At 55.9% G+C, this 26,627-nt stretch overlaps 9 protein-coding genes across 9 annotated transcripts; 4 read left to right on the forward strand and 5 right to left on the reverse strand.

Annotated features, from left to right (window-relative positions):
• Window positions 1-275: 275 nt before the first annotated feature.
• On the forward strand, window positions 276-4,998 carry W97_00019 (uncharacterized protein; the record flags this gene model as incomplete). The annotated part of the gene is made up of 3 exons (XM_007777937.1): window positions 276-306; window positions 385-524; window positions 580-4,998. 3 exons carry the CDS (start codon window positions 276-278, stop codon window positions 4,996-4,998), a joined length of 4,590 nt encoding a protein of 1,529 aa, XP_007776127.1.
• A 379-nt stretch (window positions 4,999-5,377) lies between these two features.
• W97_00020 (uncharacterized protein) lies at window positions 5,378-7,734 on the reverse strand (the record flags this gene model as incomplete). The annotated part of the gene is made up of 4 exons (XM_007777938.1): window positions 5,378-5,826; window positions 5,937-6,870; window positions 6,918-7,081; window positions 7,542-7,734. 4 exons carry the CDS (start codon window positions 7,732-7,734, stop codon window positions 5,378-5,380), a joined length of 1,740 nt encoding a protein of 579 aa, XP_007776128.1.
• Window positions 7,735-8,241: 507 nt separating this feature from the next.
• W97_00021 (uncharacterized protein) lies at window positions 8,242-9,270 on the forward strand (the record flags this gene model as incomplete). Its single annotated transcript, XM_007777939.1, has 2 exons — window positions 8,242-8,629; window positions 8,711-9,270. The coding sequence occupies 2 exons, from the start codon at window positions 8,242-8,244 to the stop codon at window positions 9,268-9,270; spliced, it is 948 nt and encodes a 315-aa protein (XP_007776129.1).
• A 619-nt stretch (window positions 9,271-9,889) lies between these two features.
• W97_00022 (uncharacterized protein) lies at window positions 9,890-11,452 on the reverse strand (the record flags this gene model as incomplete). The annotated part of the gene is made up of 3 exons (XM_007777940.1): window positions 9,890-10,795; window positions 10,881-11,290; window positions 11,380-11,452. 3 exons carry the CDS (start codon window positions 11,450-11,452, stop codon window positions 9,890-9,892), a joined length of 1,389 nt encoding a protein of 462 aa, XP_007776130.1.
• Window positions 11,453-11,978: 526 nt separating this feature from the next.
• W97_00023 (uncharacterized protein) lies at window positions 11,979-13,603 on the forward strand (the record flags this gene model as incomplete). The annotated part of the gene is made up of 6 exons (XM_007777941.1): window positions 11,979-12,007; window positions 12,067-12,204; window positions 12,526-12,629; window positions 12,680-12,783; window positions 12,841-13,216; window positions 13,269-13,603. The coding sequence occupies 6 exons, from the start codon at window positions 11,979-11,981 to the stop codon at window positions 13,601-13,603; spliced, it is 1,086 nt and encodes a 361-aa protein (XP_007776131.1).
• A 529-nt stretch (window positions 13,604-14,132) lies between these two features.
• W97_00024 (uncharacterized protein) lies at window positions 14,133-14,411 on the forward strand (the record flags this gene model as incomplete). The annotated part of the gene is made up of 1 exon (XM_007777942.1): window positions 14,133-14,411. The coding sequence occupies one exon, from the start codon at window positions 14,133-14,135 to the stop codon at window positions 14,409-14,411; it is 279 nt and encodes a 92-aa protein (XP_007776132.1).
• Window positions 14,412-15,025: 614 nt separating this feature from the next.
• Window positions 15,026-17,423, reverse strand: W97_00025 (uncharacterized protein; the record flags this gene model as incomplete). The annotated part of the gene is made up of 3 exons (XM_007777943.1): window positions 15,026-16,045; window positions 16,264-17,169; window positions 17,274-17,423. 3 exons carry the CDS (start codon window positions 17,421-17,423, stop codon window positions 15,026-15,028), a joined length of 2,076 nt encoding a protein of 691 aa, XP_007776133.1.
• Window positions 17,424-18,265: 842 nt separating this feature from the next.
• Window positions 18,266-19,559, reverse strand: W97_00026 (alcohol dehydrogenase; the record flags this gene model as incomplete). The annotated part of the gene is made up of 5 exons (XM_007777944.1): window positions 18,266-18,553; window positions 18,622-18,822; window positions 18,883-19,278; window positions 19,335-19,378; window positions 19,442-19,559. The coding sequence occupies 5 exons, from the start codon at window positions 19,557-19,559 to the stop codon at window positions 18,266-18,268; spliced, it is 1,047 nt and encodes a 348-aa protein (XP_007776134.1).
• Window positions 19,560-20,781: 1,222 nt separating this feature from the next.
• On the reverse strand, window positions 20,782-25,832 carry W97_00027 (uncharacterized protein; the record flags this gene model as incomplete). Its single annotated transcript, XM_007777945.1, has 3 exons — window positions 20,782-24,938; window positions 24,989-25,153; window positions 25,211-25,832. 3 exons carry the CDS (start codon window positions 25,830-25,832, stop codon window positions 20,782-20,784), a joined length of 4,944 nt encoding a protein of 1,647 aa, XP_007776135.1.
• Window positions 25,833-26,627: the final 795 nt, after the last annotated feature.

The following is a 26,627-nucleotide window of genomic DNA, read 5'->3' on the forward strand; positions in this document are numbered from 1 at the left end:
TGGGAAAGTTCCCGCATTTGCCTTCTGCGAGACAGACAGCGTTGCTCCGGTCGGTGTTCTCGGCGGTCTGGTGTCGAGGCTAAGATGATGTGATCGGGCTTGGCCCAATTGGGGCCTGTCATTAGCAAGCACCAAAAAAATTGTCGCCTTCGCCATCGTTTGTTCTTCTTTAAACACTATCCATACACTCTCAGGCCTCCAATTGCTGAATCCGTACCCATTCTCCCCTTTCTTCTGTTCAGTGCCCCTTTCGTTGGCAGTTGGCCCTTAGCATCATGGGTTCCATCTCGACAGCCGGAGAGGCGGGTATGTCGCAACTCGCTCTGCTCCGCTATCTTATGCTACGCGCTCCCCACGGCATATACTGACTTTTGACTTCCCCAGTTGCGCGCATTGCATATCTGTTTAGCGATGTAGTTGTTTCTGTTCAGCCGTCTCTTGCGAGCGATTCCGAGTTTTCCAAGTTCCTGCAGTCTTATGCACAGAATAAAGCGGCCGGCGTAGTCGCCAAGAACGTGCCCGAGGTAAGCAGTACCACTATCGCGCTTTCGGTCAACACAGCAATTAACACTGTTGCAGATATTACCAGTCAGGCAAAATGCAGACCCTTTGCTCTCAGTCTTTCAACCGATCCGGTCTGGCAAGATCACCTCAGTCACTACGGGCTCCTCCATCCTTCTGCAGTCGATACCTCACCTCTATAAGCTCGCACAGTATCCGGTCGTCATTCATGTCTCCCTTCAGCCGTCACGATACCCCGACTACTCCGACATCACATCCATCAGGCAGTCTGGCTTTACCTTCCTCCAATCCGAGTCTCTCCAGGAGGTGCAGGACATGGCACTCTCTGCCCACGCCCTTGCCATCAAGTCCGGCAAGGGTGTAATTCATTTCTTTGACTCGGCAAACACGGACGATGAGCCGATCGCATACGAGAACCGCGAGCTCGTGCGGCAAGTACTGGATGTCGACGCTGCCAGGCGGTTCCAGGGTCAGAGCACTAGAGAGTCAAGCATATACGCCGATGATGGTCGGGTCGCCACTCTCTCAGTACCTAGCAGCCAAGTGGCGCCTCGCACAAACGGCGAGACGAACGGTTATCTAACGCCAGCGGAGGAGAAGCCATTGCCAGGCCGTGCAAGCACAAGAGATTCGTCCTCTGTAGGGTCATCAAGGCGCGAAAGTAGCACTAGCAGTGGTCCGTCTGCTTCATCGGCAGCAACGTCGGTCGAGTCCATCACATCCCGGCCTGTCTCGTCCGATGACATCTACAACTTCATTTCACAGATCTGGGCAACGATCCAGGACGCCACGGGCCGATCATACCAAGCCTTTGAGTATTCGGGACCTTCCAGCGCGCAATCGGCGCTTTTCATATTCGGTTCAGATACTGCGTTCTTTTCTAGAGAGTTAGACGCTGCTAGCTCGTCGGACGTGTACGCAGGAGCTGGTCTTCTCACAGTAAGGCTGTATCGACCTTGGTTGGGCGCAAAGCTAGCGGAAGTACTGCCGCGGTCTGTTAAGAAGATTGCCGTGCTGGAGCAAGTGAGGCGCAAAACGACCAGATGGGGACCACTTCTCATGGACCTTCTCATGTCCCTGAAATCGGGTGGTGGCGATGCACCAGTCATCGTAGGCCATCAGCTCGGGTACATCGAGCCAGCGACTGCGCGGCAAGCACTCCGAGGAGTCTTCCAGAATCTGCTGTCCGACTCTCCAATCCAGAACCTCCAGATCGGGAATACCGAGGGACCTCAGAGTATCGCTGCCGATGTTCAGCTACAGCAACCTGAGCTCGAGAATGCGTACATGAAAGTTTTGAACCAGGTCTTCGGCGATCGCTTGCACATTGCCAACCAGCTGGGCTCCAGTCATGCAGGCGTCTCTGCTCAGGTCGCAGCAAGCCCAGAGTTCGGCTTTGGCGCGCTTGTTGCACGGATGGAGCACCGCAAGCGCTTCGTCCGTGAGGTGCAGCAGGCTGCTAGGGCAAAGGGCTTTGCTACCGAATCCCCCACTCAGTGGCTCACGAAATGGGCTCTTGAGGCAGAAGATGCCACTAAAGCCAATGCGCTTGCAGAGGAGGTAGTTTCTCGCTTGAGCACCGACGGATCGCCAGCAGCTACTCAGCTCCTAGCCTCGAAATCCCTATTTCGCAAGGAGTCGCAGTGGTTAATTGGCTCAGATGCATGGGCCTATGATTTGGGCAACTCCGGTGTCCACCACGTCCTCGCGTCGGGCGAGAACGTCAACATGCTCATCATCGACTCCCAGCCCTACTCTGAGCGGGCGGCGGCCGATGCAGCACGGAGGAAGAAGGACATTGGCCTCTACGCCATGAACTTCGGAAATGCCTATGTTGCGTCTACAGCTGTCTACGGCTCGTACACCCAAGTCTTGCAAGCCATGATCGAAGCCGATCAGTTCAATGGTCCCTCGGTCGTCCTAGCCTATTTGCCGTACAACAAGGAGAGCGATTCTCCGTTGACTGCGCTGCAGGAAACGAAGAAGGCCATTGATCTCGGCTACTGGCCGCTGTACCGTTGGGACCCTCGTGGCGAAGAGAAGGGCGAGGAAAACTTCAAGTTGGACTCGGAGCGCATCAAGAAGGAACTGGAAGAGTTTCTTAGGCGAGACAACTACCTCTCCCAGCTAATGAAGAGGCATCCGGAGTTCTCCGCCAACCTTTCCCAGTCATACGGCTCAGAGGTTCGGCAACTGCAGAAGCGGAAGGCTAAGGACGCGTACAGCACTCTTCTGGATGGCCTGGCCGGCGCACCGCTGACTATACTCTTCGCATCGGACAACGGCAACGCGGAAACCCTATCCAAGCGCTTGGGTAACCGGGGCAAGGCCAGGGGCCTGAAGACCATGGTCATGGCTATGGACGATTATCCCATTGAAGATCTATCAGAGGAGGAGAACGTCGTCCTGATCACCAGCACCGCTGGGCAGGGTGAATTCCCGCAGAACGGCAGGAACTTCTGGGAAGCTGTCAAGAACTCCACTGACATCGACCTTGCGAACGTCAACTTCGCTTGTTTCGCGCTCGGTGACAGTCACTACTGGCCCAGGAAGGAAGACAAGATCTACTACAACAAGCCGGGCAAGGACCTTGATGCGAGGTTGCGCACACTGGGCGGCAAGGCGATGACGGACTGTGGTCTTGGAGACGATCAGGATCCGGACGGCTATCAGACCGGCTACAACGACTGGGAGCCGAAGTTGTGGCAAGCACTGGGTGTCGACAACGTCGAGGGCCTTCCGGAAGAACCTCCACCACTTACCAACGAGGATATCAAGACCGCTTCGAACTACCTTCGCGGCACCATTGCGGAGGGCCTAGAGGACACTACCACTGGCGCGATCTCCGCAAGCGATCAGCAGCTCACGAAGTTCCACGGCACATACATGCAAGACGACCGTGATCTTCGGGACGAGCGCAAGGCTCAGGGACTTGAGCCCGCCTACTCGTTCATGATCCGGTGTCGCCTAGCCGGCGGTGTTGCTACTTCCAAGCAGTGGATCCAGATGGACGAGATCAGCACGCAGCTAGGCAACGAGACGATGAAGTTGACGACCCGCCAGACCTTCCAGTTTCACGGTGTCGTCAAAGGCAAGCTCCGGCCGGCGATGCAGGCAATCAACAGGGCTCTGATGACAACCATCGCGGCCTGCGGTGATGTTAACCGAAACGTCATGTGCAGCAGCTTGCCACAGCACTCGCAGTATCATTCTGAGGTGCATGCTGTATCGAAGAGGATCAGTGATCATCTGTTACCTTCAACGACCGCGTACCATGAGATCTGGCTTAAGGATGAGAACGACCAGAAGACTCAGGTTGCCGGTGATGCCATCGTCGACAACGAGCCTCTCTACGGACCCACCTATCTTCCCCGAAAGTTCAAGATCACCATCGCCATCCCGCCCCACAACGACACCGACGTTTACGCCCACGACATCGGCCTCATCGCCATCAAAGGCTCAGACGGTCACCTGGAAGGGTTCAACGTGCTCGCCGGTGGCGGCATGGGTGTAACGCACAACAATAAGAAGACCTACCCACGCACTGGAAGCATGCTCGGCTACGTGCCCGCCGACCAGGTCCACATCGCGTGCGAGAAGATCATGCTGGTACAGCGTGACCACGGCGACCGCAAGAACCGGAAGCACGCGCGCCTAAAGTACACTATGGACGACATGGGTGTGGACGTGTTCCGGAGCAAGGTCGAAGACATCTGGGGCGCCAAATTCCAGGAGCCTCGGCCCTTCAAATTCGACTCCAATATCGATACCTTTGGCTGGCAAAAGGACGAGCACGGCTTCAACCACTTCACCTTCTTCATCGAGAACGGACGCATCGAGGACACGGCCGACTTCCCCATGAAGACTGGACTGCGCGAGATCGCCAAGGTGCACAAAGGCGAGTTCCGGCTTACCGGCAACCAGCACCTCATCCTGTCTGGAGTTGCGGACGAGGACCTCCAGTCGATGAAGGACATGCTGGCGAAGTACAAGCTTGACAACACCAACTTCTCTGGCCTGCGCCTCTCCTCAAGCGCTTGCGTCGCGTTCCCGACATGTGGTCTTGCGATGGCGGAGAGCGAGCGCTACCTCCCCGAGCTGATCTCCAAGCTCGAAGGCGTGATTGAGGAGGAGGGTCTCAGGCAGGACTCCATCGTCATGCGTATGACTGGGTGTCCGAACGGTTGCGCTAGGCCATGGTTAGCGGAGGTGGCCTTTGTAGGCAAGGCGTACGGCGCGTACAACATGTATCTGGGCGGTGGGTACCATGGTCAGCGGCTCAACAAGCTGTACAGGAGCTCCATCAAGGAGGAGGAGATTCTGGAGATCATGAGGCCGCTGATTAGGCGATATGCGAAGGAGAGGAATGATGGGGAGAGGTTTGGTGACTTCTGTATAAGGATTGGAATGATCAAGCCGACTATGGAGGGCAAGACGTTCCATGATGATACGGCGGAGGTGGAGGAGGATGAGTAGGCGGTCAGGGGTGTGATGTCGCATACTATTGTCGAGGCGTTTGAGAGCTTGCATGCGTTGGTATTTTTGGTTTTTGTGCGTACCCTGGCAAATGCAAGTAGCGCATCTCAATGAAAGTTTTCGAGATCTCGCCGTTGCAGCTGTCACTATGCTCCTTGACCATCATCGTTGCTGCCGGGTGATAGCCACAAACAAGCAGCGCGGAACACCCGTGTGCGCTGACCGTATATCCTCATCGCGCCTGGTCTTGTCGAGTTTCTAGATGCGTAGCGTCCGTACAGTGAATGCCACGGCATCTACGAAGTCCCCTCACCATGCCGACTCCCTGATCTTTATCACCTCCACCCCAATCTCCTTCACACATCCCCCTCAGCACTCTCTACACCGACACATCCGCCCCCAACCTCAGCACCTCCGTCCGACTCCCCACTCCATCAAAAACACACGTGTTGTCAACCGGCACATACTGCTTCGTGACGACCTTGATAACCTCCTGCGCGACCATCCCACCCGTCAGTGCAGCGATGTTATGCAGCTCGCCCCCGCCGGCCCTCACGATGTCCTGCACGTAATTCGCAACCCTGGCGCCTATGTCTGAGTAGTCTGGCTCCTCGATGCGCGTGCCAGCTTCGTTGATCAAGTTGTCGATGATTGTGTTGGCGATGCCGGTCATCTTCTCTGCGTCGAACTCGACTTCGGAGTCTTGTGAGCCTGGAGCACGCGGCGCGCTTGCCAGTGCGTCTGCGTCGTGGGAGGCGCAGAACTCGTCAAAGGCGAGGAAGGCGATGTGGATGAGGATTAGGGAGTCAGGGTTTGTGAGTGCGGAGACTGCGGAAGGTTGTTAGCGCAGCTCTCACCTCCTTGGTGGACGGTGGACTGAGCTGGATTGTAAGAAGAGCGAGATGAGAAAGGAGGTAGAGATGGAGAAAAAGACTGACCGGCTGCTTTGGCCCTCTGGCCCCATTTCAGTTTCTGGCCTGGGAAGGCTGGATTAATCGGCCGGCCGCGAACGAGCTTGATATGCGCTGCGTTTTTGCAAAAGGCTTCGATCTCTTTCTCATCGACTTGGGCGAGGTGACCATGCTGCTTCGCGAGCTCGCGCACCGTTAGCGTCACTTCGGCCACGTCCTCACGTGCTTTCGTCTTGTACACGTTCTGCAGCTGGATGTAGTCCGCTGATTGCGCCTTCATGTCTGGAATCGATCCAGGCAGCGGTAGTGCGTTGTGTGCTTTGTAGAAATCCGATACGGCGTGCGCGATTACCCAGAAGTGTGGCGAGTCGTGCGTTAGGTTCTTGCACTCCTCTGCATCGAATACCTCCTTGACAGCGCTGCTAGGTGTTGAGGGGTTCAAGCTCTTCAGCACTGCGGCGATGGCTTCCTCGAAGTTCTCCTCGCCGCCTTCGGGGTTGTTGATGCGCATCCCTTTCCGTACTAGCTCTTTGAAGTCGCTCTTCTCCCGGTAATTTGACGGGACCTGCCCATCGTGCGTCTGTTTCCACACTTCGAGGAAGTGCAGGATAATTAGTACATAAGGTACATGTCCATGCTCATGCGCGTTCATCGAGTCCAGGTCTCTCGTCTTCTCCTCGACAAGAGCAGAGAGTGCGGGCCATGGCGTGAGGAGGCGGAGGTCGGTGGTAGCTGTCGGATCAGGATGGGTATCTACAATGGGAAACGCGCTTGGTAGTTGCACGGAGAAAACAGAGTAGAAGCCAACGCAATGGATGTAGAATAGTGGCTTCGAAGTCGCTCGGCAGTGGGTGAGGATGTCGGCGAGGAGTTCCGGCACGATGGGAGCGGTAACGAGGATGTGTGTAAATGGCCTAAGGGAATGCGTGTCGGAGGACTGTGTGAGAAAATATTCGACAGGCTGGAAAGCGTTAGTCGTACGTTACATGCTTCTATCGCCTCACTCACCTCGGTGTTGTAGTGGCCTTGGACATCGGGATTCAGCTCTTCTAGCAGGGCACATGTTCGTTCTGCTCGAAATTTCCCCACATCGTCTGGCTCGAGAAAGAAGTTGACGCCGAGATCCGCTTCTGTGACCTCGGCGGAATCAAGTATAGTGAATTGACCGATACCTGGCGCAAAGTTAGCTCCTCCATGCGCTGAACATTTCGCTTAGCATTCAAGTCTTGTGACACAGGTCGTAGCCACCTTGTGCATCATGGCGTCTGTCATGAACGTGATAGCTTCACATCGAGCTCGTTGGGGGCTCGGGAGAACCTAGCGTGTTCAAGAGCATGGAAATCGGCCCTTGGATCTTTAAGGAAATCCTGATGATGACGTCTCTTGCTTTCCCCATAGTCAACATCAACTGGGCCGCATCGTTTTCCTGCCCTCTCCGCTGAGTGCAGATAGTGTGTCACGACAGCGTGCTTATCGGATGTCGATAGTAGAAAGATGATGGAGACAACGGAAACGGGCGGATGACAGAGTAAAAGGTGGACAATGATTATTGACATAAAGAACCTGTCTCTTCCGAGCTCTACGATCGTGGCCACTACCAAGGAAGTTTGAGATTCTCGCAACTTGCCTCACCTGGTAGAACGAGATTCTTCAAAGTTTCGACGCCGACTACGCCAGGACCAGAGTTGATGAGCAACACATGAGCTTCCTCTAGGGCCTGTTGGCCGCTAGCAGCCCAAAGGCGAAGTTGTCGGTCGTATTTCTTCCTCTTTTTCTCATCATCCTGAAGGATCGGAGGTGTAGTCTCCGTTAGGGGCTCTTCCATGTTGTATCGTGTTTTAGAGAAAGACTTCAGATGTGGTACTGAGGTATCTGTAGATGTCACAAACACGCACGTGACTGAGTACATTAACCAAGCCTCTCGGTCCGTCACTGCGCCGGCGGGGTGGTGGGCGACGAAAACGGTGGGGGTGGGGTGTGTTGAGACCTCCGGGGGCTCGGACAACAGCTTTGTAGATCATCAATTGTGATCCAATTCGTTCTGTGAACACGAGGAACCCATCTTCCGAGACGAGTTTTCTGACAGCTGATGATAGCCCGCCAGGGCCTCACCCCCATACGACCACATCCATCAAAAACTCGAAACCCGCAACGGTCCCTCCTCCCCTTCCAATCATTCCCATCTGCCTCCCTCAACCGCTTCAACCGCTTCAACCGCTTAAAATCCTCTTTGCTATCTTCCTCAGTCCTTACGAACCACCGAGCTACTCCGAGCCTCAAGTTCTTTCCGACCTCCCCTCCATCCCACCGCTCCATCACTACGCCCAGCAACATGGCCGACGCCATCGAGTCCGCCAAACGCACCGCCGCCCAACGCGCCGTAGCCGACCACTTCTCGCCCGACTTCCGCTTCGTCGGTATCGGGTCGGGGACCACCATCATCTACGTCGTCGAAGCGATCAAAGCCGCCTGCGCCTCGTCGGGGAGCAGCAGCTCGATCAGCTTCGTGCCAACGGGATACCAGTCGCGACAGGTGATCATCAAGGCAGGCCTGGCGCCCGTCGCGTTCGATAGCCTGCCGGAGGAGGTGGTGCTGGATGTTGCCTTCGACGGGGCGGACGAGGTGGACGAGGCGCTGAACTGCATCAAGGGGGGCGGGGCGTGCCTGTTCCAAGAAAAACTGGTCGCTGAGAGGGCGAGGAAGTTCGTTTGCGTAGCCGGTATTCCCCCTCTTCCCCCCCTTTCCCGCACACCCCAATACTAGCACAGCTCCCAAGCTAACCCCCTCCCCCGTCCCAAAGACTACCGCAAAGACCAATCCCGCCTCCTGACTAAATGGCCCTCCATCCCCATCGAAGTCTGCCCGCTAGCCGTGCACACAGTCCTGCACTCCCTGCGCCTCCTCGGCTCCCCGACCCCGACCGTCCGCACCGGCCTGCTCGCCAAAACCGGCCCCCTAAAAACGGACCAGGACTTCTTCATCGTCGACGCGCCCTTCCCCTCGCCCCTGCTCACCACCTCCGACGTCTCCGCCGGCAAGGGCCGCGGCGACGGCAGCGACGATACTTGGGAAGTGCAGGAGCTGAGCAGACGCATCAAGGACATCACAGGCGTGCTGGAGGTGGGGTTGTTTTGCGGGTTGGATGGGGCGCAGGCGCAGGAGATGGGTGGGGGGAGGCAGGGCGGGCAGAGGCCTGTTGCGGTCTATTTTGGGATGGAGGATGGGAACGTGCGGGTCAGGACCGTGGAGGGAGTAAAGGGGGTCGAGGCTGTGGATATTGGGGCCAAGGAATTCTTGGAGCCGGGGGATGTTGAGGCTGTGAGGGCGGTTGATAAGGCTGTTGAGGAGATGGAGAAGTGAGTTCGAGGACGCGGGATGGTTATGTGGGATGAACGAGCCAGTGGACTGGTTGTGGGAAGGGATTGGACAACAGATGGAGTGCAAAAGAGAAGGATCACGGCACCGCTGCGCGAGAAGGTAACGTGTACATGGTTGGAGGTCGCTCACACCTGTCTGGGACAGGGGATGTTCATAGGTTCGGAGACCGGACGGCATCTGAAACACATAAGCATGTCCTGGTCATTAAAGGCTTCGTGAAGGCACATCCTGTAACGGCACAAGAGGATGCTTCTAATTTTCTTCTCTCCCCGAAAATCCACAGTCCAACGCCGCAAGCCAAGGGAGACCGATGCCCGAGCTCTTCAGCACCGTCACGCCCAAGCTATATGCTAAGTCTGACAAACGCCGTCGCCATGCACGCACACAGAAAGATGTTCGCTAACCGCCAAGAAAATCAAGGGTCGCTAGACCCCTCAACAAACACTTTGAGCAAATAGCAAAGCTGACCTGAGTCAGATGAAGGGTATCACGAGGTGAGAGCAGGATCCAAAAAAAGGAATGAGAGAGTGAACGAGGCCGGCCGAGTCCAGAGTCAGTCAGGTCTCATGCAGCCGAAGACGTATAGCGGGTGACATGATCGTCAGATGTAGAGCGTCTTGATGCCGCTTTCGATGAACGAGTTGCCTTTTGCTTTTGTCAAAATCGCCAGACCGCTCTTCTTGGCTTCGGTGGTGCCATTGGGAGACGTGGTGGCCAGTGCCCGCTCCTTACGCGCCGCTTTTTGCGCCTGCTTCTTGATGTCTTTCTTTTCGCGAGCCGTCGGACCGTGCTTGCGCTGGGGACCCGGTTGCTTCTGCTGGGTCTTGCCACCGCCCGTTGAGGAAGGGTCGGGAGGTTTCGGGGGATTGAGCTTGAGCCGCACTGGTTTCCGTGGAGAAGACGGTGCCGAAAGTAGTACTGCTGGTTCGCTTTTTCCTTCTTCTTTGACGAAGTCTGATCGGCTATCCTCGTCTTCGGTATCGGCAATCTCCTCCTTCAGGTGCGACGTCCCTGGGCTGCGAGACTTTCGCGAGGCCTCACTGACCAGCGATTCCCGTGAGCCGTCATAAGAAGCTAGCTCCGAGGCTATCTGACGCCTCCGCTCTTGACCCTTCTTCATTGTCTTCGTTGCTCTGCTCAATCGCCTGTCTTGCTTCTTGTTGGGTCCGTTGATCACGTCGTCGTCACTGTCAGGCTCTCGCTCTACGCTTGAGCTCTCCTGTGCCGAAGATACGCTCCCGCGGTCTTCTGCATCTAGCAGCTTCGAGACGGCGCTGTCAATATTGCCCTTGCTTTCCTCCAGCGCACGTTTGATGGTAGGTTTGTCGGCGAGGAAGGGTAGGGAGCTTGACACGACGTCTATCATCCATGGGAGAACATAGGGCGTTTTCTCCAGCTTCTCTTTCTGCCGTCGTTCTTCTTCGGGGGAGAGGGCCTTCTCACAGACTTTTGGAGGGCCGGTGTGGGGTCCGTCAAGGTTTCGGATGGAAGAGTAGTGTTCCCAGGTCTACGGTGGAACCAGAGGTTAGTTCTCATACACAGCGATGGATCTTCCTCAGCCGAAGCAGCAGAGGGGCATGGTAGCAACGAACATGGTATGCGATATGTGCCACGTCTCTCTGGCCGTCTCCGCCAGCTGCCGACACGACGTAGGCGAAGTCCCTCTGATAGATCTTCACGTCCACACCATAGGCAGAGCTGAAGGCCACTATCTCCATGTTGTCTCCGTACGTACCGCCCTTGGCCATGCTCTCCAGGTGACTCTCGAAGACGCGGTCGATCTCCTCCGGTGTTGCAGGCGTGTAGGTTGTCGGTGTTGAATATGCTCCGGCATTTTTGCGTTTAGGGTTCCTTCGCACTCCGCCGCCTGGTAGTACGTCGATAAATTGCTTGTAGTAGTCGGCATTGTCTCGCATGTAGGTGATGACCCTTGCCCGTATGGTCCGGTGCTCGGTTTGGTGGCCGTAGAGCTGGTCTGAGAGGGCATTGAACAAGCAGTTGCCTGCAGGAAAGTTCAAGTCTTAGCAAACACACGTCTGATGGGCGTTGTGCGGGGTTTGTGTTAGCGGAAGACAAGAATTGTCCACATACCGTCCCCTCGGATATCAGCAGCGTACAAGCCCAGAGCTGAGAGCAAAGGGAATTCATCGGCTGAACCTCCCATTTCGGGCGGCAAAAAGAAGGGAGACAGCAAAGACCAGGAGGGTAGAAGCTCGTCATGAAGGTTTTGAGAGAAGGGAAGCTAGTTAACGGGCAGTTGTTGCGGGTTTGTTGCAGCACCAGGCGACAGAAGGCCGCCGTGGGAAGCTGCTGCTGCTTCTCCTCGCGTGCAGCCAACAGGACGGAACCTTATGATCCTTGGATGATGCTGGGCCGCCGCCAAATGTTTCTCCGCTTCCGCGCCGAACAGGGGATCCCGTTGATCGCCGGCTTGACGAATCTGCCCGCCCGCCCACACAGATAGATCTAACTAGACAGTTGTTGATAGATGACTGCCTAGGTAGGTGTTCGTCCTAGCAGCAAGATCAGCGCTGGGTCTGTTTCTTTTCTTTGCTCTGGTCGTCGTACTGGTTTGTCAGCTGCTCGTGCGTGCATTTCAGCTGAGCGGAGCTGGTCCTCTGACCCTTTCACCCAAGGCAGCCGTTTCACTTCACCTGCGCATATTCTTCCTCACGACAATCGTTGAACTCATGTCTGAAGCGAGGATTGTCGTTCTGGGGTAAGATCAAAGATCCCCGCAGCAGTTGGCAGAGGACATTAGGCTGAAGCTGGTCTCAGTGCTGGCGTTGTCGGCCTCACGACAGCACTGCTGTTGTCGAAGCATACAAAATACCATGTGACTGTTGTCGCCAAGCACATGCCCGGCGACTATGATATTGAATATGCATCCCCCTGGGCGGGAGCAAACTTCCTTCCGTAGGTCCTGAGAGTTCGTACGTGTCAGATTCCCTTCAAATGTCTAGACCTGGAAGGAAAAGGCATTCGCTGCACACATCCAATGGGTGTGCAGGCTGGGCGTGAATCTCCTCATAGCGAACCAGAGTCACCCGCTCATGCTCCACTCCGGTGTCTCATTAATTCCTATGCAACACCTACTTTCCGCGTACATTGGCTGTTCTGCGTCATCGCCTCGGTTCGCTACACGAATGTCTTGTCTTTGTTGAGACGCAACGCTCAATACCAACACACCCAACAACGGGTTTCCAGATCAAGCAAGCTGACTCGGTTTGCTACAAGCGTGGGGAAGCCGGGGACGCCCCTACAGCAATTCGAGATCGACACTTGGCCCGAACTGCAACGGCTAGCCAGAGACGTGATAGAAGCCGGCGTCCACTTTCAAGGTGCATTCCCTCTAAGCCTGCCTATGATCGAGCACTTACCGTGCAGACAGACACCGTCGTTTATAACCGCAAGAAAGACGTCGGTTCCGCAACGGGCAACTGGTTCGCAGAGCTGCTGAAGACAGATCCGTGGTACAAAGACGTCGTGCCCAATGTGCGTTACGCCGACCAAAGCCCCCACCCGCCGATGGTCTTACTCACGAAAACACAGTTCAGAGTCCTCCCCCAGTCCGAGCTAGCACCCGGCATCGACTCCGCCACCTCCTTCACCTCCGTCTGCATCAACACCGCCATCTACCTCCCCTGGCTTGTCGGGCAATGCCTGAAGAACGGCGTCATCGTCAAGCGCGGGATCGTGGCGCACGTCGCCGAAGCAGCGACGCTTCACCACACCGGCAAGCGCGCGGACATCGTCGTGAATTGCACCGGCCTCTCAGCGCGTAAGCTGGGTGGTGTCGAAGACGCGGCTGTTTACCCTGCTCGCGGGCAGGTTGTCGTCGTGCGCAACGATCCCAAGGTCATGGCCTCCATCTCTGGGACCGACGATGGGGAGGACGAGGCAACTTACATTATGCATCGTGCAGCTGGTGAGTTCCCCTAAACCATGCGATGTCAAAGCTGTGTACTGAGATCAGCGAGGCGGCGGATGCGTCCTAGGCGGCTGCCTCCAGAAGGATAACTGGGAGTCACAGCCGGACCCCAATCTCGCTATGCGTATCATGAAGCGCTGCGTCGAGCTCTGCCCGGCGTTGACTGACGGCAAGGGGCCTGAGGCTCTTAGCATCATCCGGCATGGTGTGGGTCTCCGGCCTATGCGCGAGGGTGGCCCGCGGGTGGAGAAAGAGAAGATCGATGGGCTCTGGGTGGTGCATCAGTATGGGCATGCTGGATACGGGTACCAGTCGTCGTACGGGTCTGCGATGGCGGCCGAGAAGCTGGTGGAGGACGTGCTTGGAGCGAAGGCGAAGCTGTAGAACTCGCAACAGCGTACAACAGCTTTTGATTCCATGTCCCCCAATCCCCCACGTTTAGGAGCCATGTCCGGCACATCCCTGCCATGAAGCTCTCAACTGCCATGGTCCATCATCGAGCACGGCGGGAGATCCCCTCACCTGACGCACTCGTCGTCATTCTCTTACCCCTCGATCCTGCACGTGTGCCGCTGCGTTTCATCCGCGCATCCAGATCCCTTGGCAGCAGTCGACCTCGTGGCTGTGAATGGCTGTGGAGCGGCGGGAATGATGTCAGAGCCTTACAGCCTGGACCCTTGATCCCTTACCTCCAGCTCGAGGTGTGGGACGTAACGGGTGCGCAGATAGCGGGGACGTTAGCATAAAGAGCCCCCGTCTCTGCTCTCTCTCAGGATCTCATAACCGCAAAAGGCCTTCAAACCTACCCCGCTCCAAAAGAAGCAAAAAAACCTATAAGCAAAACATCTCCAACCAATCCAGAGTCGAACGCACTACCCGCTCCGAACAACATAACCCCCACCCAACCACCACGATGGCCCTCGGCTCCGACGACAAGAAAGACGAATCCGCCGTCACCTCCGGCGCGCGTTTCGTGACCTCGACCCTCGGCAACACGGTGGGCGGCCTGACGAACACTGTAGGAGGCGTTGTGGGCGCGGCCGGCCGCGGCGTCGGCGAGACGCTCGAGGGCGCGACAGGTGGGGCCGCGAAGCCTCTCTCTGATGGCCTCACCAGCCTCACTGGGGGCGTGGAGAATGCTACGGGGAGCTTGAGCAAGGGCGTCAAGGATGCTGGACAGCTGAAGAAGTGAGGTTGTAATGGGAAGGGAAGGGGAAGGGAAGGACGGAGGGGGGATGGATTTGACTTCACGGCTGGGAATGATGATTTATTGTTACGATTACGACGGATACCGAATGCCACTATAGTGCTTGAAGATGAATTGGAATGCGCATGAGTGCCCTTCGGATGTTTTTAATGTGAATGCTACGACTTCGATTGCTGCCATGAACCATTCCATCACACCTTGGCGGTTAAACACAGTCTGCATACTCGGGGTTGCCTCACAGAACAACGTATTCACGCGGAGTTGCGTTCAAGCCGGATATGTACTCGCGACTATCACATCGAACTTGTAGCTGAAGTCCCGGATCCCACATTCACGCCCAGGATCTTTCAGGCAACTGGTGCACCAAATCGTTTCACTGCCGCAAGATCCAGTATCCTCCATCACACAGGTTCCAATCTTGGTATGCTCGCCCCATGTGACCACAACTCTAGCACGATCGCAGTTCGATGTTGAATACGTGAGCCCAAAAAGCAGTTCCCCCACGTCTATCCTGCATCATAACTCATGATTCACATACCCAGAACTGTGAGATATCGCAAGACGGGAGGCTCGCAAAGTACTCTTGGTCAGCCCGAGGCCTACTTCCGCTCATGCCACGACTGTCCATCTTTCTCAATCTTCTCAATGGCGGATTGGAAGTCGCTCCACACGTCCAACACCGTCTCCAGATGCTCCAGCCTCAACTTCCCCTCCTCAGCCGCCGCCAGCGTCCTCGCAGTATTGACCGCATTCGCAATCTCCCTCCCATTCATCTCCGCCTTGACGACCACAGCAAGACACCTCTCGACATCAAGCTCCGCCTCTTCCAGCGGCACCTTCGCGAGCTGCTGCCTCCAGATCTGCCTCCTCGTCCCCCCATCCGGCGCATTATACTGCAGCGCAAGATGAATCCTACTCTTAATCGCCGGATCAAACACCTCAACGCGATTCGACGTGAGGAACAGAATCCCCTGGAAATACTCCAGCTGCCTGAGAAAGATCGCAACCATGCTGTTCTGCTCGAGCTGGTCCCTAGCCCCGCTCCTGCGCGCCTCGAGAAACACATCCGCCTCGTCGATCAGCACAATCGCGTGCCAGATCGACGCGTACGTCAGCAGCCGCTTCAGCTCGAACGTGATGCGGTGCTCCCAGCTTCCCAGCTCGCCCGTGGAGATTTTAAGGAGCGGGCGCTTGGTGTGCTCGGCCACCAGTTCGCCCGTTAGCGTCTTGCCGGAGCCTGGGGGGCCGTGCAGGAGCATGATGAGGCCCTTGCCCTTTAGTGTAGCTTCGTTGCGTGCTTGATCAGGGAAGCGGTGTGCGGTTACCAGCGAGCGGATTAGCCGCCGCTGAGCGTCGGGCAGCACCAGCTGGTCCATGGCGTTGGGGACCCAGCCGAACGGCTTCAGGGAGTCGACAAAGAATCGGCACCACTCTTTCATCTCGAGGTTGAAGCCGTAAACATAAGGGGGGCATAGTAGTGGGTCGGCGTCGGAATTCTCATATGACACGCCTTCCGCCCCGGAAATCTTCTTTTCTGGGCAGGTGATGCAGACATCTTCCTTTTGCTTCGCCAGCTCCTCGAGGAATGTCTTGTTATCGACGACGATGCGCTCCGCGGCCTGTTGGGTTGTTAGAAGGCATGACAGCAAAAAGATAGAGCTTCCGGACGGGCGCAATTTGAGAAAGAGGAATACAAGGAGAGACTGAAGGAGAAATCGGAGTGGCAGCCGTTCGAGGACAGAAAGTGCTCCGAGAGAACGACGAGAGACGCGAAACAAACGTGAGGAGCTCCCATGTCTGCCATCAGGCAATCCAGGAGGAGGAGATCTAGACGTACCGTACGTGGAAGCCACGTTCCTTCATAAGTAGCACATTCGTTGTAGAAGTCCGCCGGCGGCTGCTTGAGATAGAGAAACAGTCCTTCATAATCATAGCTTGTCACACCGCGGATGTCCAGATACTGTTTCCCGCGCTGAACAAGTCTATCCTTAAGCTCTTCCTGCTGACCGCGGAAGCTGAGCGGGAAGACCGAAAGCCCCGCAACACTCGCAGGGCTCTGTCCCACAAACTCGTTGCGCTCCCAAATCCTCAGACTAGTGGAGGACCTGCCAGATCGAACCCCGTCGGAGTTCGTATAGCCGCACGAGACCTCGAAGAACCTACCGCGCTCGTTCGTCTCACCGTAGCCGGTGCGCTGCAGCTGGTAAAGGCGCTCGTGACCGTGCTTAGACTCGTACATCAGCTCGCCGGGCTTGAAGATGACCCAGAGGAGGTCGAAGGTGATCAGGCTTGACCTGACTAGTCGTTTGGCCTCTTGGCCCTTTTCGCCGGCTTCGCTTTCCAGAAAGCCTATGAGGAGATCGATGTGCTCCTTCGCGACATCATCGTCCGTCTTCTGCTTGTACGCTTGGAGTTCTGGGACGTAGTGATTGAGCAGCATGAACGGGTCTTCGAAGGTGGCTTGCTTCTCGAATTGCAGCGGCTCTGCGGGATAGTACTTGACAAGCTCTTTCAGTGCGGTCAGGAGCTGCGGCGAGTTGATCTCGACAAGCGTCTTCTCGAGCTTGTCTTTGTCGGAGAAGACTTGCTTGGTCACTATGGCGAATTCGCCGTACGGCTTCCGCTCGAGCGATGAGAGATATGTCTCTCGTTCTTCAATCTTGATCTCGCCATCTTTCAGGCGCTGTACGAGGGCTTTGATCTCGCCTTTGGAGCCAGTGGGCAGTTGTGGTTCTTTCGGGGCCTGGGTTACGGCGTTAGCATAGTCTTTGGAACGGTTCGCAGTCATGAAAGCCAGTCTAGTAGAGCCGAAACATGATAAGATAGAACGCTTGGCAGGATACGCACTTCAAGCTCCTTCTCCTGAGGAGGCGTCTCAACATGCCCATTCGCTGTGGCCGTTCCATTGCTGGTAGGCTCAGACGACTCCACTGGATCGTTCTTTGGATGCTTCACTGCGCCGTCGGCTCCACTGGGGAGGAAGACTTCAATTGCCATTGTCTGCTACTTCACGATGATAGTTCAGGTTAGGACGGAGTGGTTGTGTGAAAGGATCTCTGGACTAGAGTTGGTGAGATTGGTATTGAGATTGAGACGAGCCGCTCAACAGATATGTGACCGAGACGCCTGCTACTTATAAATCCCCACTTTGTTAGGCAACAGCGATGGGCGGCATCATACGATCCCAGGTGGCTTTGGATGCTCTAGAGCGAGTTGAAGCCATACCGCTCCGTGAGTATTGAGCTACGTGCTGAAGTGCGCACACGCATTCCCTACAGGCCGCACATTACTGGCTCATCGCCTGCGGCGCAGTCACCGGTGAGCTCTGTCGCGTGATTCGGTGACTGGCATGCATCTGGCGAACGCCATCGTCCTGCGCGTACTCAACACCTGGTATGGTGCGATGACGTGGTGGTGTTGAAGGCTGTTAGCATGTTCTTGCAGTATGGAGTTTTACATTGAGCGAGCACGTTGGCAAGGTCCAGCAAACCTTCCATCTGCTGTAGGTATGTGTCATCGTACTAGGCCAGGTTCCAGAATCTGTGCCCTGCCGCGCTGTTTACTCGCTGCTCAGCCGCACGGCGAGACCGGAGTCCGTACCTCGACAGCACATTGTTGCACTTCAGATGAGCGGTAAGCAGATTATGGACCACAGTGGTTTGTCATAGCTGTACGATTTTCGCTCTTCCCCGCTCTGCCGTGTGACCCCAGCCCATGCAACACACGTCTAGAGTGTGGTTTTTACAGTGCAGTCAACTCTGTCGAGTCTCAACATCCCTAGCTGAGGTATTGAAGCTGTCCCAGAGTAGGAATCTGCTGGCATCACGTCATAATCTACCCTACTGGATCTTGATGCACAGTTTCCCAAAGTGCTTCTGATCCCACATGTACTGATACGCATCCTTCGCCTCGTCAATCGTGAACACCTTCTGGTCGACCACCGGCTTGATGTCGTTCGCCTCAATGGCGCGGTTCATTTCCTCGAACTGCAGGCGCGACCCGACGAGGAGGCCACGAACGGTGCAGATATTGGTAAGGCAGTCAAGATAGCTCGGCTCATCGCCCTTCGCGCCACCCAAGAAGCCGATGATGGAAATGACGCCGTCGATCTTGACGGCCTTAAGGGACTAGAGCCGGGTTGTGTCAGTTAATGTTGCGGCAATGCTGACTCCTACCGCATTACATGGAGTCCTACCTGTTTTAAGGTGTTCGGTCCGCCAACCTCGATGATGTGGGTCACACCCTCCTTGCCGGGTGTCAGGCTCTTGGCCGTCTCGCCCCAATTCGGATTCTCCTTGTAGTTGATAACATGGTCTGCGCCGAGCTTCTTCAGCTGGTCCGCTTTCTCCTGTGACGAGGTAGTCGCGATGACGGTGGCGCCAGCCGACTTGGCGAACTGCGGGCAGTGTCAGTCATCCTGCTTCGCTCCCCAAGCCTTTCTATCGGTTTGTTTTACCTGAACCGCGAAAATGCTGACGCCGCCAGTTCCCTGCGTAAGCACGGTATCACCCTGCTTCAACGCGACGCTCTTGAGGCCATAGAGCGCGTTCCATGCCGTCAGTCCCGCGCAAGTGAGTGTGCTTGCGCCGAGGAAATCTAGGTTGCTGGGCATGTGTACCAGGCCCTGCTCGTCGAACGTGCCGTATTCTCTCAAGCAGCCGTCGATGGCTCCGCCGAGACCGGTGGCTACCGAATGCGCGTCCAAGGATCCAGCAATGTGGCCTTGGTTGAAGAGGGTGGCTACTTTGTCGCCAACCTTGAAGCGGGTCACTTTCTCGCCAACTGCTTCGACTGTGCCGGCGCCGTCGGAGCAGGGTACGACACCATCGTTCTGAGCGAACGAATACTGGCCCTGCATTTTATCAGCTGGAGGATCCTCTCCAACGACTGGAAAGGTCAAGGGCGCACCTTGGGGATAATGAGGTCCCGGTAATTGAGAGATGTAGCATAGACTATCAAAGCTGTCAGCAAATATCGTCCCAAGCATGGCGGGCCAAGGTTGAGGCATCACTAACGTTTGACCAGCACGTCCTTGTCTCCAACCTTTGGCACAGGTGCGTCCTTGTGGAACTTGAGGTTGTCAAAACCGCCAGTGCCTTCGACGGTCCATTGCTTGCATGTCTGAGGAGCCATTGTGAGATTGAGTTGTCAGATATTGTAAGAAGATAATGCAGAACTGGTTATCACTGCGTTCTTATAACTACGGAAGGAAAGGAAGCAGATAACTTTGCGTGAGCTCAAGAAACGGAGCTTAGAAATTCAGCTTAGAAATTCATTATGACGTGCACCCATCAAGGGACACAGATTCCTCCCATGAGGGGCATCCTCGAGGCTGCCCCACGGACTAACGGCAGTGCTATGCCATGAAAGGAAGCATAGCAGGGGACGCTGTGCTCCGGTCCTCACGTTTCAATGACGATGGCCAGTTCTGGTCGTCGGTTCTGGTGAAGAGCGTTAATTGGAGAACGCTCCCGACGCAAGGCACTCGGAAGAGGCGCGGCTTCCCGCACGTCAATCCGATGCTACGGGCCGAAACTCGATTGCTGAGTCAGCCTGCTTGACCTCACCTGTCTGTCTTAAAGGAGTGAATTGGCAAGTTGGGCGAAAGAGTCCTTAGAGATGGGTGTAAATGACGTAGAAGTCTGGACAATCCTGTTGTTGCCAAGAGCAGAAGTAAGAACGGACGGCAGGTCGATGTTTAATTTAATCTTTCCTTACATAGCACGACCGCGACTTCTAATTTCACTTCTCAAATATTAGTCGTGGAGCACGATTCTCAGGTTCACATCATCAAGGCACAAGCAGACCCAAAAATTGAGTGAAAGTGATTTGCTAAAGTCAAGAAACTAAGATACACCATTCCTGTATGCCCCATGCCCAGTAAACACAGAAACCCATCGCAAGTAGTAGCAGCCAGCCAGCCAACCGATCAACCGGCTCGCGACGAAGTGCATCCACAGCAGCTCCATCCCATCATCCCCAAAGCGAGTAGGAGAAGTGGTATAAGACAGTGTGGGCCAGCGCAGTGAGCATCGCAAATGCAGAGAAGACAACGCAGGAAAACAAGATGCAGAAAACCCCAGTGCCATGAAAAGCCAACGCAACGCAGTCAAACAAAGAAAACGCAGTTACGATCCGGGTTCCCCATCGATCCATGCCATGAGAGAGAGATACAGTCGCCCGAATGACAAGTTCCGTCCCGTCAGAAACGCAAGACACAGTCATAGCGCGATCGAGAGAGTAGGGTATTGCGCAGTTTTGCAGTGAGGCAAAAGTGAATGATGACAAGTACGCCGCCAGCTATCCGCGCCGTTCGAGGTGCCGAGGATGTTGACGTAAGAGAACGACCCCATGCTCAGTGGACCATGCCATAGTTACGCCTGTTGCCCTGAGAAGCGCTCTTTGACGGCTTGGCCCACACGTTATTGCTCTGACCCTGTGGTCGCGGCGCTGCGGTCTGACTCTGGCCTTGAGGCTGGAAGGTACCCTGGGGCTTCCTTGCGCGAGCGTTTTGCTGATTGCTGCTGCTGGTGCGCGGCGTGAAGGTCTTCTTGGTGTTGGTGTAGCGAATACTGCTGGTTTGCGGCCTCGGCATGATGCATGTCTTCGTAGCCTCCTGACCAGGTAGGCGGATCTTGAGAACAAGACCAGAAACTGCGGACATGGAGACTTCTGGAGCAAACTCGACCGGCTGAGCTGTAGAGATTTCGACTGGCCGGGAGTACCTCAGGTGCGGTAGCAATGGGCGCGGAGGCGGTCCGAGAGCGAGGAGGCCAGCGTACACGGCCGGGTTCTTTGGTAGACGAACGGTCGGGGTAGACCCAAATTCGCGATCGTTGTGGAGGTCCTCTTCAGTGGGCTTCGAGATGACTGCATCGGTATCGTCTGTGAGACTGATGGCCTTGGGACTGCTGGTGTGATTTGGCAGCGAAACGGTCGTCTGGGCCTGCGCCGAAGTCACGTCGATTGACGGCTTCGATGCCGAGCTCACAGCAAGTGCATTGGCTGGAGCAGTTGCCTGGGTTGGGGGTGAGGTTAGTGCCTGGACAGGCTGTGCTGTCCGGTTTCCGAGCAATGCACCGAAACGTTCTTGCCAGTAAAGGGATGCGACGATTGGCTGAGACCCAAGGCGGGTCTGCTGTGCACGAACTGGCGCTTGAACAGGCTTTGGAACCGGAGTTGGTGCGGGTGGGAGCTTAACAACTGCCTTCGGGATCGGCAAGTTGACCTTTGGTGCGCTTGAGGACTCACCATGGGCTGGGTGGTTCCTGGATTCAGGAGGTGGCGGTGAGGCTGACTTCGATGATGGAGGAGAAGGCTGCGGAGCTTGCGCGTCCTGACTGCGTGGGAAGAACTTTGAACTACGCTGGCCCGCGATGATGTGCGGAGCTTGAGACTGAGGCGCTGGCTGGACAACGGTGAATTCGTGCTTCGGCGGCCGAGAGATGGTGGCTGCCATCTCGTCTTGGTGAGCTGAAGTCGCGCTTGTTTCGCCATCTGGTGTTGGTTTTGCGTATTGGACGACTACCTCAGTCTTGGGCGACTTGGGTTTGCCACCACCAATCTTTTTGAAGTTTGTTTGCACATCAACCATGTATGATGGCCGCATACCAGCCGCTGTGAGCTTGTCGAATTCAGCGAGAGCGATCCGGTTCTTGTCGGCGGTGATCTTCTCATTGGCAGCCAATGTGCTTGGAAGGTTGTTCCAAGTCGTTTTGGTGAACTTGGTCGGCTGAGGTTCGACGGCCTTGATCGTCTGAGGTTCGATGGCTTTGACCGGTTGGGCTCCGATGATTTCGACTGACCGAGCTTCGACGGCTTTGTCTGGCTGAGGTTCAACGGTCTTGACTGGCTGAGCGTCGGTGGTTTTAGGCGATTTGGTCCTCCTCTCGCCAGTCTTCTTGAATACGACGTCGATTTCCGGGTTGTATGAGAAAACCTCACCAGCTGCGATGCGCTTATCGAGTTCAGCGCGTTCAGCTCTGTTCTTTTCGGCTATGGCCTTCTCATCGACAGACAATTGACCTGGGAGGGTCGTCCAGACTGACGTGTCGTACTTTTTCGGCTGGACACCATTGCGAGCGGCCGAATTTGTGAGAGGACGGCCAATAGGGCCTGGTGCGGTGGGCGCTTGAGTGGCCTTGCTGGGAACGGTGACGTGTTGAGCTTGATGTTGCTTGGGTGAGCGCGAGCGAGAGGTGGAATCCCATGGAGATGGTTTCTTTGGTGAGACTGAACGAGATGAGGGTGGCGATTTGTTCAACTTGGCCACAGCGGCCAATTGCTCTTTTGACGGCCCACGATTGACTGCCGACCAGTCCGCAACATCTTGATTCTGAGAGGGAGGAGCTGCAGTTTGTTGCTGCGAAGCTTGCAACTTGGCTAACTGCTCAGGCGAGCGACCACGCAAGTGAGGAGGAGTGTAGGAAGAAGCAATCGCATGTTGCTGTGTCAATGGCTGTTGCTTTTCGAAGGTGCCGTTGCCGAGAGCACGATCGTGGGAAGGAGCGCCCCAGACATTGCCTCCCGTAGCCATGGAAACGGCCATGCCGCTGCTACCAGCCCAAGGGTTGATGGCATCTGCACGTTTATTAGATTTCCATGCTTGCGACACCAGCGGCAGTGAGAAATTGTGCGAAAGTGGTGCAGTACCTTTGCGAAGCTCTGCCTGAGCCTTGACAAGCGGGTCGTGGTGAAGAGCGCTGGAGGCAATCTGGACATCCATTTGAGGAGCCATTTCTCTTGATCGAGTTGATTGAGTTGATGAGGATGATGGGTTCGTGTGGATTGAATGAGTTGATTGGGTTGAGTGGGCTGATTGAGTAGCAGACTGGATCTCTTGTGCAGAGCGTGAAGATGCTTTTTGAAGTACTGGACGCTCGCGGGAAAAAGTGTGGGAAGAAGAGGAATCTGGCGAGGGGGCTGGGGGGTTTAAGTAGCGGGGTTGGTGGATTTTCATCAATCCATAGTGCGTCACCTCGCCTGTTATTGTCGCCGGTATTGTCGGTATTGCCGGTATCGCCGTTGTTGGGGACTCGGGAATAAACGGCCGCGCAGGCCCGTCCCGCGGGGGAGGTGGCTGGTCTAGCTCTGGTTGAGCAAGTGAAGCTGAAGTTGCACTAGGGGTTTCCGCTTGCGCGCCCGGCTTCGGGAGGTCAGATGCTTCTCTGGCCCTCGCCTTCTGGTCTGGTGGGGGCCCCAGAGCTGCAAGCTTCAGCTTGATCCGTTCTTTGCGCGCCGCTTCCTCCCGCTCCTCTTCCTCCTTGCGACGCTCCTTCTCCTTCTTCGCGCGCTCAATCTTTTCACGCATGAGACGCTGCTGCACTACAACTGGGTCCTCAGGCAGAGGCAGTGGAGGTTCCGGTACCTGAGAATCCGTGCCTGCCGCAACCGTTGATATGATGGGGTCGCCGGGCGAAGCGGGTCGTGCACGATCCCGAGCCGAGTCAGGTGGAATCTGCTCACCGCGAGCCATGGTCTGCCCCACGGAGGGCATGCCTTGTTCGGGAAAAGGTGTGCGTCCTTGTGGGAACGGAGGTCTACCAGCATCTCCAACATTCAGTTGTTGAGAGGGCCTCCTCTGAAGCGGATCAGAGGGCATAGACAGAACCTCGTGAGGTCTACTAAAGGACATTCTACGCATCTGGCCGGAGCCGCCGCTAACATTAGAGGATGTTCGCCGCCTCGTCCACGTGCCTCCTTCAGCGGCGTGGCCAGCTCTGTTCGTCTGAAATGCTGCTGATGGTTCTGCGGGTCCGGGCTGGTTTTGTTGAGGTCTCTGAAGTACCGAGGGCTGCCGGAAACCACCATCAATTCGCGCAGAGCCTCTACGTGTCTCGTTGACTGGCTCATACCGTCCAGATTGTGAGTTGAACAGCTCTTTGGTACCTCGATCCTCACGCCACGATCGGCTGAAGTCGTCGGCGGCTATCTCCTTGGCAGGGGATGGGGCTGGCGGTAAGGCATCAAACCCGTGTGGATCTCGTTGCGAGAATCGTGATTGAGGTAGTGGTTGCACTGAAGGGGCAATAGGAGAGACTTTATCAATGGGAGGCAAGGGCGCCCATGGAGACTTTGCTGGTACAGGGGCTGCCGGTTTAGCTACGAGTGTGGGCTTCTCCGGAGCACCCTTCAGCACAAGGCCGCCAGGCTTGGGTTGGTTCACTGGAGTATGGCTTCCTGGCTTTAGTATCGTCTTCGTGCCTCCGGTAGCACTAGGCCGTTGCGCCATAGCTAACGCAGGTTTAGGACTGTCAGCGGGCTTCTCTCGCTGGGCAGGTTTCGGCTTCTCCTCGTCAGAAGGGGCTTGATTCTCGGCTTGGGCAAGGGTCGACTTCGTGCCATCCATCCATTCCACAGTCTCGGGCGCCCAATCGTCCTCGTCGTCCTCGATGTCTGCCCACTTTGGATCCTTGCTTGCTTCGTCCGCTTGTAGACGTGTGGCCATATGAATACCGAACTGTTGCTTCAGCTCCTCGTCTGTTAATGACTTTGCGGCAGGCGTTGGCGCAGCTATAGCAGTTAGTTTGTCTGTTGGGGATGATGGTAGCAAACGAACATACGTCGATTCTTGTTCCAAACCGTGCTTGCGTCCGGGGCGCCGCCTGCTCCGTTGACCTTGGACAACCCCGATCTTGGGGCGGAGGTGCCGCTGCCTGCCTTCGCAACCAGTCTTGGTCTTGCTAGTTGTTGCGATGAGCTGTTCGGCTGTCCGAGGGGAGAACCACCTTTACCAATTGAATCAGCAAAGCGGTGCACATCGCACGGTTCTGCCTTTGACCTACCTCTGTCGGTGGGGCGTGCAGAGGGTGTTGATGCTCCAGATTTGGCGAGGAAATTCTTGGTCACAGAGACAGGTTTGAAGGACGTAGGTTTCTTGACCGAGTTCGAGCGGAGATGCCTTCTTGGTCCTTCGCTTGTAGGGTCTGTGCTATCCGCTCTGCTGGCCTCTGTATCCGACCCGCCGCTTGTTTCCGCTGCGGCAAGCTCTCGCGTGCCATCGTCAGGTGCCAGATAGTCTCCGCTGTCGCCATTTACGAGCTCATCTGCTGCACCATCGGAAGCTTCTGGGGGCTGTGACTGTACTCCCTCAGGCGCCGCATTCTGTACATCTGTCGGCACATCTTCGTGACTCAATACACCCTCACCGCTCCCTTTCACATCATTCACCTGTACATTGTCGGGAAGGCGTGTGTCATCGGCGGCTGGTGCTTCGATAATGGGGGCATACAGTGGAGACTGCAGGAGATCGTCGGAGGCTTTTGGCTCGATGTTCGCGGCTTCTGGGGCGGCTTGGCAGTTGCCCGTGCTGGAAATGGTGGTGGTTGTCGCAGGAGCGTCGATGGGCGAAGGGTCACCCATCGACTGTGCTTCGTTTACCACATCGCGAGTGATCTGCTCTGCCATAACAAACTTGGGTCTGAGATAGCGTCAAGGTCGTCAGAAAGGTGTGTCAAGTTGTGCAGGTATAAAGTACGACGGAGCTCGTTGTAAAGGGATAGGCGTCCCTCATGCGCCGGCAAAGTGGAAGAGCTTTGTACCTAATGTCAGGTCCTCGAAGTCGCCACGAGTTTCAAGTAGGCGCTTCCGCAGGAGAATGATGGCTACGAGGGGTCGTATCGACGGGTGGAGGTGTGAGGTTGCGGCGGACTCGGGGATGAGCTGGCGCGCTGGAGTGATGGCAAGCCTGTCTATCGGCTTCGAGCTTCGTTCGGTGACGAGCTCAGATGAGGGAGGTGACAGCGGACGCTTGGGGCTCCGTGTAGGCAGTTATTTGAAGAAAGGAGTACGGTACTGCAGCGTGGCACTGGGTCTGTCGTCTCTCACGGAGCGCCAAGACCCGGATAAGGCTGAAAGCGACAAGGTCACGAGCGATCACTTCATCCATGATTAAGACAGAATTCACCAGAGACAAACACGGAGACAAAGTGGGTGAAATAGAATCTAGGACTAAGCTAGACTTTCGGCCATAAGGTATAGTACCTGGATGGTCTATGGGTGCTACCCAGCCATCAACTCTGGTACAAGGAAACAGCGATCCAGACCTCAAGCTCTGATATGTCATGCTTGACGCCGACAGTCGAAAAGAGACCGGTGGTGGTTTCTCATGATGACTGACCTCCAGATCAGTCGCAGCTTCGTAACTACCTAGGTATCAAATGCGAAGGCTGTTGGGGTGCTCGTGCGCGAATCAAGTTTGGC

This window comes from Coniosporium apollinis (assembly GCF_000281105.1).
Source record: "Coniosporium apollinis CBS 100218 chromosome Unknown supercont1.1, whole genome shotgun sequence".
Classification (NCBI taxonomy): Eukaryota; Fungi; Ascomycota; class Dothideomycetes; genus Coniosporium; species Coniosporium apollinis.